Here is a 17,633-nt window from a genome sequence, read left to right as displayed (position 1 = left end):
CTGCTTATGTACTTTGTAAGTAAGGAGACTGACGAAACGAAGCAAGTGAAACAAATCTCATTAACTTTACATGCAGTGAAGGCAGGGTTTGTTTGGCTCGTCCGTGATATTTGTCAACGGAGCTAATAAAAGTTCCGTCCTATTTTTCATTTGATTCTTGCGTAAACACGAAGGGTGGTAAATTCCACGGATTCGCAATAACAAATTCCTTTCACAACCGTTACTGAGAAAATGAAAACTTTTGAATTGATTCCACCTTATACTGTAGAATTGACGTAGATAAAAACAGTTCTTTAATCTTACATGCACATACATTTGTATTCCTACAAAGTGCTGTTCTTATTTTAGCATTTCGTAATTTACTCTTTGTTTCTGTTGTACATGATTCATCTGAGATGATCATATTCTTATGACTATTCCTAAGACGACTTCAGAATGAAAGAATTAGGCAACAGCAGCCCAAAATCTACAACGAGGGAGAATCTAGGATAAAATTGGCAACACTAAATGACTATAATCAGCATAATAAGATCGTATTGTTATTTTGGTTCGTTTAACACAGAAATTTTTCCAGTTCATGAATTAAGATTTACAGTCCAATTTCAGAACCTTGACTGGGCGTTGAATTGCAAATTTATTCTAGAAACGTGTTTAAAATGCATAAACCTCGTCTTTAAGTAGCAGTAATAAAATGACGACAGGATACATTTGAGACACATTACTCATTGATAGACAACAGTAAATTAAAACGGGTCGGAATAACACAACATCCAGTCATAACGGTTCCATAAGTCTTGGTTTGGCTAATCCTAAGACGTACAACAGAATCTGTTTGAAGCGGATATTCCAGTACAAAAACGATAAGCACGGATTTCAATTTAAAATCTACATAGTTTTGTTTTTTAACCATAACTTTTTAATTAGCTTTAAAAAAATAATTTTATCATCTCGTGGTAGTCTCGTACGTATGCATTAGTAACGCGAGCATATAATCATATGAGGAGAGAAGATTTAATGAAATAAATCTTTCTTCCTCGCTTTCTCCTTCCCCTCCGCATCCAGACATTGCCCACACCGGATTTCTTTTTTGGTTTCCATTTGATCCTGATTCATTTCCCTCGCCGCAGTAAGTCACACGTGAGAGAGGAAGGAATGATTGAAAATAAAGTAGAAAATCTATGAATCTAAATGAACGCCGATCACAAAAGTCGGCTGGAATCTTTTCCTCTTTCTTCTGTCTGTATTATTACAAAACTTGTTGCTTAACCAGAGAAAATTCAACACCAGACACATTCTTGCCTAACTTTCACGTGAGATTGTGTAACTTAAGCGTGGGTGTAGTATTTCTAGCTCTCCGCCAACAGTACTTTAATCCTTGCTTCATTTCCGTCAATTTTTCCCCTCCCAAAAACGATCATATTTTAAGAATTCAAATCAAATTGATTCATTCTCAACTTCAACTTGTCTGTGATCAATTTACATACATGACAAAAATAGGAAAATGGATCAATGCAAGGTGATGATGTAACGAGGGGAATCAATTAATGGGGCTCAAACATGCTTAAAATGTCAATATTGTCAACTAGACGGCTAGAATCCTCATCATTCTGCATCACTGCAAACCTATCAGCCTCAATGGCACACAAACTCAATGAGTGGAAATGGTGCCCGGAAATTGGACTGATTTGTTTAATCCTTTAATCAGATATGCCCGAGGCAAGGCTTCAGTTGGGATCATCGTTGAGTGGATCGTTCATAAAGGAGTCATCTGACGTGTATTTCTACATATATATTTATCAAACATATATATATACGTATATATATATATATGTATGTATTTCTCAATAGGTATTTCGACTGTTTGATCTCCGCCTTCCCCGTCGTTAGCCAGGTCAACTGGAGGCACAATGTGAGCAGACCTTCTAACATGGTCTAAATTATAAATTTCTTAGAATTTGTTACAGTTCAACTCTCAATTTAGAATTTACTTCATTGTCTCTTCGCTGGCTTATGTTCTTGATTTAATTAAATTGTTGCAGGGCAAAATGTTGTATCACAACATCAGTGCTGGAATTATAATGACGAACCAGAGTTTAGTTCTGCAGAGAGTGACGCGTTTGTCTGCAGGTAATTAAATTTCTATTCTTACCGTTTACACTCTTGTAGATAGTTCAACGGCTTGACATTTACAAATTTTTTCATACTAAAATAAAAATTGTCATAGGTAATTATTCCTGTATTGGACGAAACTCTGAAGGAGAAGGCTCAAGCCCACCGTTCTATTTGGACGTTCTGTGTAAGTACATTCTTTGCCTGTTGTAATCACTACAGCTTTGTGTGCAGGTAGACGGGAGAAGCCAATGACGTTAAATATTAAAGAATGCACCCGTGGGTGGGGAAATCCCTTATTATAGTTTTTATTTAAACCACGAAGGCTGACATAGCGGCACGTCACTGCGGTACAAGAGTTATCCTAAATGACTTGTTAAAATATTTATAGATGCGCCATCATGCAAGCCAAACCAAATCCGCGTCCATGGCGTCGCCAAATTGGAAAACGCAAACATTACCTGGTAAGAGAACATTACTTACATAACACTTTCATACACATGCACCAGAAGGATACGTAATTCAGTTTATCGCTGGAAATAATGCCATTGCGTAATGAACTTTATAGCGACGTGGATGCGAATCCCCAAAAAGTACAATTTCGGTGGAGTTTTAACAATTCTGCAGAAAGTTTAGAAGTCCCCTCGCAACGATTCAGGTAAGGCTATTGACAATCCATACGAAGTTTTAAGCACTTACAGATTATTAGTTCAGCGTAGTTGCGAATTTATATTTAATTGCTAAATTCTATAAGCTTAACAAATAAAATTACGAAAAAAGTTGGACGGCACACACAAAGAGAAAGTCATTAATCGTTAATCCCAAACTCAAAGTGCATACTATTTTAAGTTTAGAAATATATTTTCTTTGTTATCATATATTCTATGTAAAATTTTGAACTAATGAAATTGCAAAATTGCAAGTGCGCAGGTACATCATGGAATATGCATGTGTTGTAGAGAAGCCATAAACCATGAGCACACATATATTTCTATTTAATTGCACAGAGTGAAAGTTTTATTTCATTGTGTGCGCAGGAATAATCTCTTTCATGGATTATTATTGCAATAAAGATGTCTAACGCGCATGTTAATTTCAGAGTGTATTGGTTTTTCATGTTGACATCATTAAGCTTAATTATCATCCTGGAAAAGAACTGTTTGCTGGCAGATTCGTTCTCCACTTCATTTGGAAGTTCATTCGCAAGTTCATTTGCGTATGATAAGGACATGAGCTAAAATATTCGGCTGGGCTTAAGAATGATATTCTATATCTTATAAATAGTAAAATGCGAGATTAGCGTATACAATGAAATAGTCATAAATACAAAGATATGCATAGCACTTGCAGCGCAATAATGAAGTGAAGGATGTTAATCTGAGAAACATTTCCTTGTATGCATATTTAGTTTTAGTTTTATTTGAAGCAAGTTTTGTTTCAAATCTAGCAAAATACCATAATTTTTCAGTTCCTTCTACGTACATGACACAACCAGGACGAGGGTAGGATAATACTTTTGGCACAATGTCAACATGACAAATGCCGGAAATGAAGTTGTTTCACAGGGGAGCAAGATTTATCCGTCGTAGTTGCAACACAAGTTGTGAAATCCCACTCCCCAACCAACCAAATGAGTAACAAGTAACTTTTCTGGCTTAAAATGAACTAATCCATCAATGACATGACACTAATTATAGCCTACAAGCTTGACTTGGGTTTAAACGCTCCTGTTTTTGTACCCCAAAGCTAAAAGGATTATTAATATTGTTGCATTTTGCGACTCTGAAGTCTTAAGTGGGCAGTTGCTAATCTAATCTCAAAGGATTGAGCGTTGTTTGTGGATTATGAATCATTTTGCTATAAAAGAAAGTTGTTTGCAACCCTAATGGCACGCGGTTTCATATTATTTGCTCACTCGCTCTCCACCAATCTTTAATATTTACTATGTGTTTGCAATGCTACTATTTATTCCACCCGCAGACTGACTGAGTCGTTGGTAATGTTAAGGTGGAGAGGGAGGTTGAGAAGGGAAAGCCAGATACGAGGCGATATGTGTAAGATGCCGTATTATTATTATTATTACTGCACTATACGTAACAGCTCATTCACTCCTCGTTGGGGGGAGGGACGCCTTTGAGATTATTAAACTGCAGTTGTTATTTCCTCTTCTAAATGCAGTGCTTATTACGTCCACACTTTTGATTACTCTCTGGATCTGATCTACACAATTTCTTGCCAAGTCCGTACATGTATTTGCATCCTTATATATATACGAAGCACCCCTGTTAGTAGTATTTTATATCTATTGTGTGCATGTATCTATCCATGTATCAAATGGCTTTATAAGTAGTTAGTTTGTGGTTTATTAATATCGTCACTAATGAAGATTAAGCGTCTTAGCTAATTTGTAAAGGGATCTAAAATAGGGATGAGACTTTGTGTACACGAAGTATCAGTTTCTTTCAAATTTTATGACTTTATTATCATCTGAAAGTGTTCATTCTAATTTTATACCCAACTTAAATTTATAATATTTTCCAGAAGCGTTGGGACACGTAGTGTCGTCACCTATACACCGATGACTGAGCTGGACTATGGAACGCTACTTTGCTGGGTAAGGAAGACGCAATATCTACAATTATTCAATCCCAAGTCTTGTGTAAACTTGACCCGAATAAACTTTTTACAACACGATGCATTTTATTAATATATTATTAAAATGCCAGGCAAGTAACAAAATCGGGGACCAACGCGTGCCATGCGTTTATCACGTTATAGCAGCTGGTAATTTTCTAATTACTTTTGCAGTAGGGTTAGTTAGTTTTGCATAGAAAGTTGAGTAATTGTCATTGATTTGCAGGACGACCAGACACGGTGCACAATTGTACTGTTGCCAATCACTCAACTGATTCGTTCTTCCTCTACTGTACTGAGGGCTTTAATGGTGGCCTTCCACAGTCCTTCATCCTCGAGTTGAGGGAGTCACAAAGTGACAAACTTAAAGCAAACCTAACGTCGCACGTCCCAGCGTTTGCTGTAGCTGGCTTAGAACCGGGTTTCACTTTCACCGCATCCGTATGTCATTTTTAATAAATTACATAATGGCATAAGAATCGAACATTGACTTTAAGGTGTCACGTACTTACATTTTGTCACAAAAAACTCTAAATCAAGCTCGGTTATTTTAGTAGATATTTAAGTTAAAGTGAGAGTCAGCCACTTGGATTTAGCGGATTTATTACAAACACGAAGATAAATTAAAGTCATTTCGTTCGTAATTTCTACCAAAAAATTGTCCTTTCCTATTCATTCCATTATGAGTGAAAGTTGACACCATCTTTTTTCAGGTGTACGCATTCAACAACAAGGGTCGGTCAGAAGCTGCTTCGGTTACAGTATACACAATGAGACTTCCTGAGGTATGTAACCAATCATTGAATAAACACTACTAAATCACATAGAAAAGCAATTCAAGGAGTACAATTTATTAGTGAACTCAAGATAAAATACGAACAAGCTTTAGTAATTGCACAAACCACAATACTTCATTTTATAAAACGAGCTGGTCTGCATCAAATATTTTATGGATAAACATTTAATTCATAACATGTATGTATTAGAAAAGTAAATAATTCTAGTCTGGCAATTTAGTAATAAAAAATAAAACAAGATCTGTCTACATGATCAAAGTATTCACTATAAAATGGAATGAAAATTTAAACTTTTTTTCTTTACAGAAAATACTCACCCGAGAAAAAGGTACGAGATTTCACTCCCGCTTTCTCTCGCTTTATAATAAATTCCTAGGTGCTTAAAAATTCAACCAACCTGGATAGTTTCCACCTTTTTCATACATATTGCGAGTAGCTTCCTTCACAGACTCTTTTGAGTTATAGAAGATTAATACCCAAACCACTAACGACTTTCGGTTGTAAGAACACATATGCATTTGGAATGGGGCGACAAAATGACAAAAAACCAGCAGAAGAGACTTGGTTGTGCTGATTACCCCATGTACAAAAATACATTTATTTGCCACATGCACCGTAAATTTCGCCCCCATTGTTACTTACCTTGTGACATGGAAGTGGTTATATTCTCATGGGGAGAGAAATACCTGTTGAGACGCGAGTATTGCGGATGATGTCGAGATGAGTTGTTAGTTCTGGGTTACCCAATGCAATATTTTCCAGGGCGAAGCGAGGAGTGGAAGGGAAAAGGGGAAGAATTCTGCGGCATATGCTGGTTTGAGGGAATGTGGAGAAAGCAATTTCATTTCATTAGAGTTCTGCGTGTAAGATTAAGCTTGATCACGTTTGTTCTCTTCTTCCCTGTTCAGAAACAGGCTGGGGAACTACACAGAAAAGCCATCTCCTTTATTATTACACTTTATTCGCATGAAGTCGTAAAACATGGCTCATCAGAGGATATTATTTGTTTTCCTTTCCATCCCTTTGTGGCTGTGTGTGTGTGCGGTGTGTAAGTTTTGTTAGTTGGTTGTACATAATGGGCGCATAATTCAATTCTTTCCAGAGGCGTTCCTCATCCTCCTTTTCTTCCTCGCTTGCCACAACAGTGAGAAGTTTCACTTAGCATTCTCTTCAATTAAATTAAACTAATTGGAGTCATTGCAATGCGATTGCCCCCAGCGTTTAAAAAATAATATGAACATACAACTTTCCTCGTCGTCTCATTATTTAAATCATATTTCGATGTGGCAACCTCTGAAATCCTTGTTTTCTTCGTGGAAATCAACGTCAGCTAGAAAACTCGTTCAAAATCGTCACCTGTGGGTGGCTACATATGCAGATGTCTAGAAATGTATATTTATATACAGCCCCGTTATCCGAAGAGTCATTACGGTAAATTAGTAGATTGTTTGCGCGTGTAGCTGAGTAAATACTTAAGCCAACTACACCGATACAACTTTCGCACAGCGTTTTCTCCTGAAATCACTGCTAAGAATTTGACACAGTCAGTGCTTAACTATTTCAGTCTTATATTTCAAACTTTCTCTTGTCTCGAAAAGTTGACGGGAGTGAGATAAATATAGATCCCTCCTTCCGCCAACTCCAATCCGGAAACAAACCAATCAGAACACCTACCACTTACCTAAGTCGTTTCAAAGTGAGGCCTGAAGGGTGATATATCGTCTCTCACTTCTTGATAAAATATACTCGAGGGAATGTCCATTACTCAAGCCGTCATTTCTAATTTTGTGCTTTGTAAAAAGTAAGATCTCATGATGAATTAATGCTAGTCAGGCTCCGGGACTTGGTGCGGGATAAGTTTCGGAAGTGTACAGTCGGCCTTGTTGTTGTTCGTATGAAGGGACACGACAACCTCTGTCCACCACACGTAGGTAGGTAGGCAGCATGCAGGTTCATTTCCTAATCCCCAGTTATTAAGTTACACGTCGCGTCCGCAGTTGTATTGATATACGACCAGTAGATCCACTCTGGTCGTTAAGCCCTTCGGATGGAACTATGCAGGGCCGTCTATGTCCAAGTACTCCCACTTGAATATTGGCTCTCTTCCCCCTTCACTCTCTCTCTTTCTCACTCTCTCGGTGTCATTTGCTATACAGGTGTCCAACATTATGGGGAAAATAAAGCGTTGCGAAGTATTATGAATTATGATGACGGCTCCAATTATTATTATTATTGTTATTATTATTGCTAATAATAGATGTTAATTTGATGTGTTTTGTAGAAATACCACGAAGCAGTGCACACTTCCAACTTTCTCCAACTGTCAGCATTCTCATCGGAGTTCTTACTGCCTTGTCCATTGTCTCAATAGTAATTCTACTTCTTCGCGTGTACTGCACACGACGAAGAAGTCATGATCGTAGGCGTCGTGATAAGGCTGCAACCACTCCGCTCAAAATAGATGCTCCTGATGGCTGTGATGCGGACGAGAAGAATCCTGACGTCATCCCGCAAGGTAAGCTACATACATCATCACATAATGTACTTTTTTTCATCCGTCGTAACTACATACATAAATGTTAGATTCTGAGAACTGAGCTTTCTGTCAGTTCAGTATCTTACATTTTGTCCTTGAATTAAAGCAACTAGTTGCCACCGCGTCCATGTAGACGTATTTGGTTATGTATTATTTATAAGCATTTCATTACGTGTTAACGAAATTCAGATTGATTGACGACTTAAGAAAGTTTGTATCATCATGGCACATTTCTTATTAGAAAGTTGAGTATTGCATAAGTGCTAGTACAAATAATTAGTAATGAATGAGGCACAGCTTGTGTAACGAGTAATTGTCACTTTTCACAGTCTAATTGGAAATTTCTGTTATGTTTTTGTACATTTTCTACCCTAATCTACCCTTCTGATGTGGCGGACATGCTGACGGGTTTACTCCTAATCAAATGTTTAATGTTGGACGTGTGGGAATGCGATGGGAATTGAATAATCTGTTGGAATGCGGATTTGGCCAAGAAGATCCCGACGAGGTAGAATACTACCGAAAACGTCAGCAACACATATCTGTTTCGACGATTGATACCTCCTCCCCAGCCCGCGTTACCCCTGGGGGTCTTCCCAACTACTGCACGCTCCGCAACGGAGGAATCCCTCTTCAAGACCTCAACAATATTGGGACGCACATTGGAACTCGGCCAAATTTCATGGTGAGTGAGTTTCACTTTATTCGCTGCAGTGAATTAGATTGTGATTAGAAAGACTTATCAAATTCACATGAGTTTGGACGGGTCGTGGAATCTCAGTAATGCAAACATGACAGAAATCTTGCCAGACTTTTAAAGCCCAATTGAGTGTCCAATTCTGAGCTGTTTTTCTCGTGCAGTTTATTCGTTTACAGACCCATTTAGAACATTGCAAAGAAAGTATAAATCTAAACATTCCGATGCATTTGATTAATTAAATATTTTTTTGTAAAAAAATAGAAAATCTGAATCTCGCATATACATGCACAATATCCAAAATAATCTAAATACACAAAATATCACCGCCAGAGTTGTTTGTATCTGTAATCCTATTACACAGTGTGCACCACTCCAAGAAGAAGGGAAGAAACGGTGACCTAATTTTCCAGCCATATCTTAGACCTTGGAGTTAACGTAATTTTCTGGCTTTGGCTTTTACGACGAGGCAAGTGTGCCAGACCAGACGACTACTTGAAGTAATGAGGCACATTAATGTGTAGCGTATTGTTTTTGTAAGATGATTAAATGTTGCATAAAGTGGCTTGGCCATTCAAGCGAAGGAAACAAATTGCACTTAATGCTAATCTCTGCCAAACCAGATGGGTTGGAAAGCGAAAAGTAGTATCCACAATACGGTCGCATATCTATGCACGCATGTAGTATGGAGAGATGTAAAGTAGTAAAAGTTGGATGGATGTGGGGAAGAATACGGAAGTATAATCCCACCACTTTGGCCAAAAAGATGCGATCCCACACCCACTTCATTGGCTCAAAATGTTTGCAAAGTGATTATGCTCACAATTAAGCTCTCTAGAAGCTCCAGCCACAATCTTCTCAGCCCATTACTTCAACTTCTCATCAACATCAACGGGCTTAGTTCTAAACGAAATTGGTGTGTCGAATTTTGGGGCGACAGGAGGAGCCTAAATATTTCCCTTAATAAAATGAGCTCAAATTTAGTCACACCAATTTAAAGTCACACATATGCACCTTTTTCATTACACTTGTGGTGGGGCTGAATGTCATAATAATTTAGATGTTGGCCTTATCTAACAATCCTCATCATTTATAATCTACAGTAATCAAAACATTGCTGGCAAAAAAACGTGCCTAATACCCCGCAGAACTCATTGTATCATAATTACGGGGGAGTAACCGTTCGTCGGTATTGTCAAGCTTTAAAACAACCGATTCGTCCAGATCAGCATGAGTTATGGAGTATTTACTCAATTTCGCCAACATAAAAAAGGACTTAACTTCCTTTCCTTCTAACTTGTCGTTTCAACTTTATGTTTTTCTTGTAACTTGTGGCAGGCGGAATTTCAATGGTTTTATACTGACCACGAAATCCATCCAGAAAGGAACTCGTTCAACACATTGCATGTTACAAGTCCGATTATAAAAGTTGACCTGACTTTCACAATTCTACCCACAAATAATGTGCCCATATCTTATAAAATATTGCTTTATACGATATATGTGCATTTGCCTTCCTCCAATGTACTTGCACCATCTTTCATTACACTGCGTTTAGCGTATGTTTGTGGTGCGTGGACAAAAAGAAACCAAAAACTGTAGTCTCATTTTCCTATATGAGTACTTTTGCTTTTATGTTTGCTCGAGCGAACAGTGAGTGAGTTACATGCCACGTTATAGATTTGGTAAATGTCGCATGGGCCGACCACATGTGGGCCATTTGAAAATTTATAGTGGGATTATACCCGATTTGATCATTAATAGTGCTAATTTTGCAATTTATTTTCTTTCTCTGTCATATCCTTACCAGTTTTGGCGTGCCCTTGCCGAATGATTTATTACCTCTACTCCCACACTTCATTATCACCCTTGGACGTGTGTTGGCCCTCTGTTTCGTTTCAAGTGGTTCAGCCCAGTTTGTGCCCACGACCAACCACTTAACTACTGTAACCTCAGTTTCCCACAATACGTTGCTGCGGCCTAAAATGACCTGTCTACCTTATGTGGGCTTTCCTATTTATTCCACAAATCCATTCAGAGTTGCTGATCTCTGACAAGAAACCTTGTTTAGCGTGGTCTATATGCAAGACATATTTTCAACGCGATCCTGCAGAGCTCCATTCGAATAACTGTTCTCCGTAAGAACAAAAGAAGGCTGGAGGAGGGAACAAAGACGTCAAATCAATATTGGTAAAACAGAGGAGCAACATTAGCATGGGGTATTATTTGACCTTCATACATATGTATACCGCAGTCCCGCTGTGTTGTCTGGGTTTCACGACCCTCATGCCTCATGCATGCATGCATGTCAAGTCTGGCTGGAAGTTTAAGATTCCGGAGAAAGCACTGTGGCCGCTATTGGTGAATGAGGCCCAATTTGAATAATGCAATATTTCATTCAAATAAGAAAATGTCATTTTATTTGTTGGGGCTTTCAGCCTCTCATTCACATCACAACGCTGAAACTCGACCAGACAGCTTTGTTACAATGCGTGTATAGTAATAAAAAAGAGAGCATTTGTGAGACAAAAGGCTTTCCCTACTTGACGACGACGTAGAGCAGCAGCAGCGGAGGGATCTTATCGTCAGCCACATTTCCATTAAGTAATTCTCGACAAATTCACCACCCCGAATTCCATATTCGATCAGTGATGTACACGTCAAAAGGGGTTGGGAATTTGGTAAAGTTGGTAGAAAAATGTTTGAAAATTGCCCATCACTTTCACTTTACGAATGAGAAAAATTGTTGAACTTGCTTTCAAAAAATATAAAAATAAAATAACATTGCGATAAATGTTGCTATTTATTTCTCAACGATTTTACAGGGAGCAACACCTGTTTAGAATACTTAAAGTAGTGATATGCTTCAATTTACTGAGATTAAATAAGCTCCATTCGAAGTTACATAAAACGTACGTAATTTAGGAAATAACTCTGCTTCAGATTCAGAATTCGTATCATTATAGTTCGTTAAAGATCGAGGCCTGAAGAGCAACTCTTTATTTATGTCTTCTGCCTAAGTATGCACGGGGAGAAAAGCATGTACAACGTTGAGGTTTTGCTTGGGATGCAATTTGGTGCAACAAGCTCTATTTGACTGCCTGGAAATTCGTCTGCAGAACATAACAAGCACCCGGCTACTGACAGCTCTCGTTTATTTGATGCATGTTTGTGGAAAGTCTATGGAATTTAAATGTCAGTGCAGCATTATGGGTTTCGGAGAAATGCGTGTTGTTTTCTTTTGTTTTATTACATTTGACTATCGCACAGAAACTGAGGAGAACCATGCGGACTGCAATATGCTATGTGTTACTGCGGGTGTGGGTGGGTGGATGGGTGGTTCTCGTCTAACGGCCTACCTGAGTGAATCCGAAATATACAAATAGGTATGCATCTATCCGCACGGTGCAACGGAGACCGTTACGGAGAGAGATGGATGCATGGGAAAAGTTACATCTTTCGCATTAGGAAACGCGGAATCATTGAATTGAGTGGTTGGTTGGCTTTCCTCTGTTTGAGTTTCTCTAGTGTGGAAGTCGGCCTGAGATGCGTAAGTAACAGTGCTACATACGTTCGTATAAATGCATGCATGTACCTCAGGCAGGGAGAGAGGAAGAGTGGTGGTTGAGTTGAAATGAAATAAAAAACAAAGCTAATGCACACTGGTTTTGTTCGGCTGAAAGAAAGGAGGGAGAGGAGACATCCGAAATCGAATTAGTGGTCTCCCTTTACAATTTTACAATGCACTTTACTCTCTGTTTCTGTTTCCTGTTACGACTCACTAAAGTCTTTGTTGATGGTTTTCTCCAGCCAAGAAAAGTGGTCGTGGTTTGCTTTCTCTCAGGGAAATAAAGACGAAAGTAAAATATGCTGGTACAAAATGGATGCAGCCTGCGTGCTGGGTAATTCGTGGGTATGCGGAAGGGAAGATTGTCCACATGTTTCGCCAACTTTATGCATTATTATTTACTGCATATTTACATAAGAATGAATACGGTCTCACCTGTCCGTTGGTCTGATACATACAATTTAATAGCTTAGAAAAGTGTTACAAACCAATTAATGATATATTTATGATTAAATAAGTAAAGGATTTTGTAGCCATCCTGAAAGATGACAATATTATTGTAACAACTATTGGCTATGGGTGGCATCTGAAATGGTATGACGGACTATATGGCAGCCATAATAGAATATTCAGTATCCAATGGCTAGCTAGAAAGTGCACGATTACGTAAAATATCAAACTCGATGCAGTAAATTTTAATTTGCGGTCGGAGGGTTGACATTAAATAATTTTTGATGTGGAGTGTTGGAAGTGATAATGTAGAATGAGCAGCCGCGGTAGTAAACCTCACCGCACTTTATATGCATCTACATGCGTATATATTTATACATACAAACCTTGTGACACACGATTGGCAGTGAGAGTCCATTTCTGCGAGTAGTGAAGAACACAATTTGATGGTCCCTTTCCGTTGAAACATCGTAAACCTATAGTTACACGCAGCGAATAGTGTACGAAAGTAGCATCAAAAGATTCATAACTGTAGTCAAATCGGAACAGCTAGGGAAGAAAGTTCGTAGTAGTCCAACATCGTGTAGGACATCAAATAGACGGGCACTTCAACATTACACCCGGAATGTATTGCTATGCAGAAGAGCGAGTCAAAGTGGATGGATGAGAGTTGCGAAATTGCCCGAATAGAATGTGGGATGTACATCTTAAAAGCTTATATAAGCAAACAGGCTCCCACTGCCATTTCTGCACACTTTCACCCCAGCAGCCACTGACGACTGGAGTCTAACTGGCTAGATAGACTCACTACGTATATTTATATATACGTACATACATAGTCCCAGTTCCTGGATGGACTACATTTCCTCCACTGTGTAGCAGTCAGCCGATGCTACAAACACTCCTGGCTGATGTGGTTTATAGGATCGTATCGTATGGATGAGAGAAGCCAATTTTTCTAATGTGGGCACTCGGAACTTTCCAATTTCTGCATAAGATTGAGTGAAAACTGTCCGTTGCCATTTGGATGTTACATATTTCACTTTTGATAGTAAATGTACTTCCTCGTCCGTAATAACTACGAGTCTATCCGCATGCATGCTATTTTCAATCTGCCTAAAACACTTTCCAAAGTCGTTAAATACGAGGGTCATGTTTTTCGAAATTGGGTCGAAAGTCTCGTAGGTCGATATTTGGTTTGAACCAGATACAGAAATACATATCACTCTTAATATTTATTTCAATTGACATCGCTGAAAACACTTTTCGTATTTAGCCCATAAAGTTTTTGGGCGAAATGTAAAAAAAATCAGTGCAAAAAAACGCTTTTTGTTCAATTTGAGACGCTTATTCAGTGTCATTAAAGGCAAATTACTTTTTTGACAAGCCAAATGAAGATATAATTCCAAGCCTTACCCAAACTAATCCTTTGCGAGTGTTCTGATGACACTGAAGGGGGTAGAATCCTTCCAACCACAACAAGGTCTTACGTACGTAGTCATACGACGTGGTATGGCAAAACCCCTCTCACAGATCAGGGATCAAAGTAACGGTTGTAATATCAATGAAATTTTACGGCAAGTTAAATGTGCCTTTTTGCTCTAAATTGCAGGGACCTGAGTACGGGTCACCAGGATTTGGTGCCTGTCCAACCCTTCCTCGCCATCATCATGGACACGGCTTGTCCACTAATGTCAGTGCTTCCACTCATCCTCAACATATGTTGGTGGACAGTACTTGCATAACGGGTCACATGGAGTGGCCCACGTACGTAGGGAGAGAAGGTAGACAGCAGCGCCTTATAGGTGGTCCCACCAACATCCCACCCCCACCACATTTGCCAGGAGGGCAGAACCCCCGAGCCCTAAGTACTTTTCATCGTACTTCATCGCCCGCCGGAATATCGTCCCAAAGTGCGTCCACCCAACTGAACGCTTATGATATGCCTCCATTACTCCAAATCCCTACGTTGGAAGAGGAAAGTGAAACCATTTCCGAACTTCCTTTGATGCAAGACAAAATTGAGAGCACTGTGTGAACTAGTGCTCCATTTAAACATTTTTAGTGTGGTTCAGATGGTGCTTGCCCGCCCAGCAACTACTTTGACCCCTCAAGGCAAGGAGGACGAGGAGAAAGTTGAACTATATTCGATTACAACTTTGATAACGGAAGCAAAGATGTTTCGACATGACTTTCTCCAACTTTAACCACAACCAATCTCCACTGCACCGTTATGTGCGTGCTCCCCCACCCACCTTAACTCCAGTATCTCCCACCTCACCCCTGTTCGTTGGTAATCAGCAGTGTACTGATTATTTATAATAATGTATAATATCTAAAATACTTAAATATAATACAACTAATCTAACAATAATGTGTAGCTTAAATACATATATAAAATTCATAATATTTTCCATCCAATACAGATAATGTAACGTAGTGGGACCTTATGTTCGAGATACGATTTCAAGTTATGTTCTCTCAGTGAGTTGAAATGTACATAAATACTAAAAAATCCAATATACGTGTTTATCTTTGTATTTGCATCATGTCAGGGATAATAGTTTATTAAATCATTATGTAATCGATAAAACGATTTATTATTAAAAAAAACTAATATTGAAATCAAAATGTCTGGAATTATTTGCAAGGGACTCGTTTGAAATATAAAACCATTCATCCATCTTTTGAAATTTGTGTTGATTACTATTCCAGGTAATAATAAATCCAGGCAGGAAAATCTGGACGGCTACGTTGCAACATTTCGTTTGATAATTACCGCATGAAATGAATTTAATATGCAACAGCAGCTAGCGTGGGAAAATCACAGTCTGAATTTGAATTAAAACAGTGTTGTTGGATTGTGATGCTCCGACCGCGTCTTGTTTCTTTGGTAAGTATTGCAGGCATCGGAGCTTTGTTGTTTCCCTTGATGAGTGAAGGTTAGCGGCACGTTCTTCTCATTGTCCTCTCTCTCTCCCTTTGATTTGATGGAACAAAAACAAATCTCGCTTGCGGGGAATTTCTCCCATCATCGTCCTTTCTTCTTCCTTTACTATTTACCACACCACACGGTCGGTTATCTACTTGGTTGGCTGGGATCATCATCGCAGCGAGTTTTATGTGCCAGGAAATGCACACTCCACACGTATCATATTATTGACAGGATATAAAACAACATTCATTACTCTTCTCCACCATCCTTGTTCTTTGCCCTGAATGAAACAGAACGGACGACGACGAGGACTGCTTTCCCAGCCAAAAACGACATGAGCCTCATCTCGATCTACTAACCTTCGCCCACTCTTTCCTTCTCTTTCCTTGTTATTCTTTTGATAAGCTTCATTTTGATTTATTACGCTCTCAAGGGCTCCTCTCTACTTGCATTGTTTGTCGACACACACACAGGCCTCCTGGTTAGTTGGACTGGGCAGGCATCCTGGCTGCTACTTTGTGGCCTAACAAGAACAACGTGTAACAAGACAAACGTTGGCTTTGTGCTGTCACTCGATATTTGATGGGAGCTGCTGTGAGCTGGTCCTCTTTTCCTAACAATGAACCAGTTGGCAGTTTGGCTCGGACGTTGGCTGTGTGAAGGAGAAAGTTGCACTAATTCCTGATACATCCGGTCACGTATGTATACCATCGCACACTGGGTGGGACGTAGTAGATTAGACATTGACGACTATAGTAAGTATCCATCTACGTAAATACACACTGCTACGAGCCACCTTGGTTTCTCTCCTCGTTTGTCTTTTCTCCGTAAAACAGATGCCCACTTTCACGCAGCCCAGTCGAGGAGAAAACTGTCCTGCGGAGTTAATCACAATCACACGAAGGATGTGGTCTATTTTAATATGTAAACATGTTGGAAACCAACAATAATAACCTGGATCTTCCGGGGGAGGAATTTATTTAGAAGAAGGCTGAGTGGATGAAGGGTTTCCAAACACAAACACCCCATACGGCCTTTTCTCCCATGTTTCCTGAGTGAGAGACTGGTCCAAAATCCGAAAGTAACAAAATCGAAGGAAGCAGGAAAAGTAAACTCTAAAATTCATAACCTGTCATTTTCGACAATAGTTGTGCCAGCATGACTCTGGAGAAATTGATCCCCAAATATTTCATAGCGACATATTGATGGATTCGTGTCAGTAGAACCGGTAGCATTAGATGATCCATTTCCATTCATTCATATCCATAAAATATAATGCACAACAACCTTTATGGACAAGTTTACTCGTGTATATACGAGAAATATTATGTAGCCGCAAGAAAGAAGGGCTTTTCCTTTCCTCCGTGCTGGTGAGAAATTGAATGAGATTTAAGTGCCCAATTTTTTATCCGTGATAAATTGATCCATTTAATACACGTTAAGGCTGCTGACTGTACCCTAACCTACATCAGCATCCAAGGTTTTTTTGAGCTATGAAATGGAGCTTTTGACAACGTAAACAAACTGATTTGTATTGACTTTTTATTTGTTCTTGGTCGGGCGAAATTTTAATTGGTTTGCATAGATGTAGGCACAGATAATTCAATATCACGTAAAAGTATAAACATTTAGTTGAACAATATTTATAATCCATTTTACTGGAAAATTTGACAGATTACCAGTTTATGAATCCTCCTAGGTGAGAACTATATGCATGCGCACTTTTTAAAATGCTTTTCATGTTGTCAACTATACATAGATTACAAATCACTACTAAAGTGGGCACATTATTATAATTTTATTTTCATCAGGACCATAGTGCACATACAATTTGTTGTGCAATACACATATGTATGGCTTCAGTCCCAAAGGATATTCAAGTAGGAGATTTAAATGCAGAGGAGAAA

At 38.8% G+C, this 17,633-nt stretch overlaps 1 protein-coding gene across 2 annotated transcripts in view; it reads left to right on the top strand.

Moving 5' to 3' along the window:
- Nucleotides 1-15,422, top strand: part of LOC110843475 (protein turtle) — a 97,944-nt gene extending 82,522 nt beyond the window's left edge. Inside the window, exons 14-27 of one of the 2 annotated variants that reach the window (XM_035847987.1) lie at nt 1,706-1,775; nt 1,849-1,909; nt 2,040-2,127; nt 2,225-2,296; nt 2,501-2,573; nt 2,678-2,767; nt 4,654-4,723; nt 4,836-4,893; nt 4,970-5,184; nt 5,457-5,528; nt 5,847-5,868; nt 7,822-8,055; nt 8,574-8,761; nt 14,404-15,422. In XM_035847987.1, coding sequence (XP_035703880.1) covers nt 1,706-1,775; nt 1,849-1,909; nt 2,040-2,127; nt 2,225-2,296; nt 2,501-2,573; nt 2,678-2,767; nt 4,654-4,723; nt 4,836-4,893; nt 4,970-5,184; nt 5,457-5,528; nt 5,847-5,868; nt 7,822-8,055; nt 8,574-8,761; nt 14,404-14,829 — 1,739 coding nt within the window. In that variant the 3' untranslated portion in view covers nt 14,830-15,422. Of the gene's footprint in view, nt 1-1,705; nt 1,776-1,848; nt 1,910-2,039; nt 2,128-2,224; nt 2,297-2,500; nt 2,574-2,677; nt 2,768-4,650; nt 4,724-4,835; nt 4,894-4,969; nt 5,185-5,456; nt 5,529-5,846; nt 5,869-7,821; nt 8,056-8,573; nt 8,762-14,403 lie in introns of both variants that reach the window. The other variant, XM_035847986.1, reaches the window with a different exon arrangement.
- Nucleotides 15,423-17,633: the final 2,211 nt, after the last annotated feature.

This window comes from Folsomia candida, unplaced genomic scaffold (genome assembly GCF_002217175.1).
Source record: "Folsomia candida strain VU population unplaced genomic scaffold, ASM221717v1 Fcan01_Sc002, whole genome shotgun sequence".
NCBI lineage: Eukaryota > Metazoa > Arthropoda > Collembola > Entomobryomorpha > Isotomidae > Folsomia > Folsomia candida.
The sequence above is the reverse complement of the archived record's forward strand: the minus strand, read 5'-3'. Positions and strand labels throughout refer to the sequence as shown.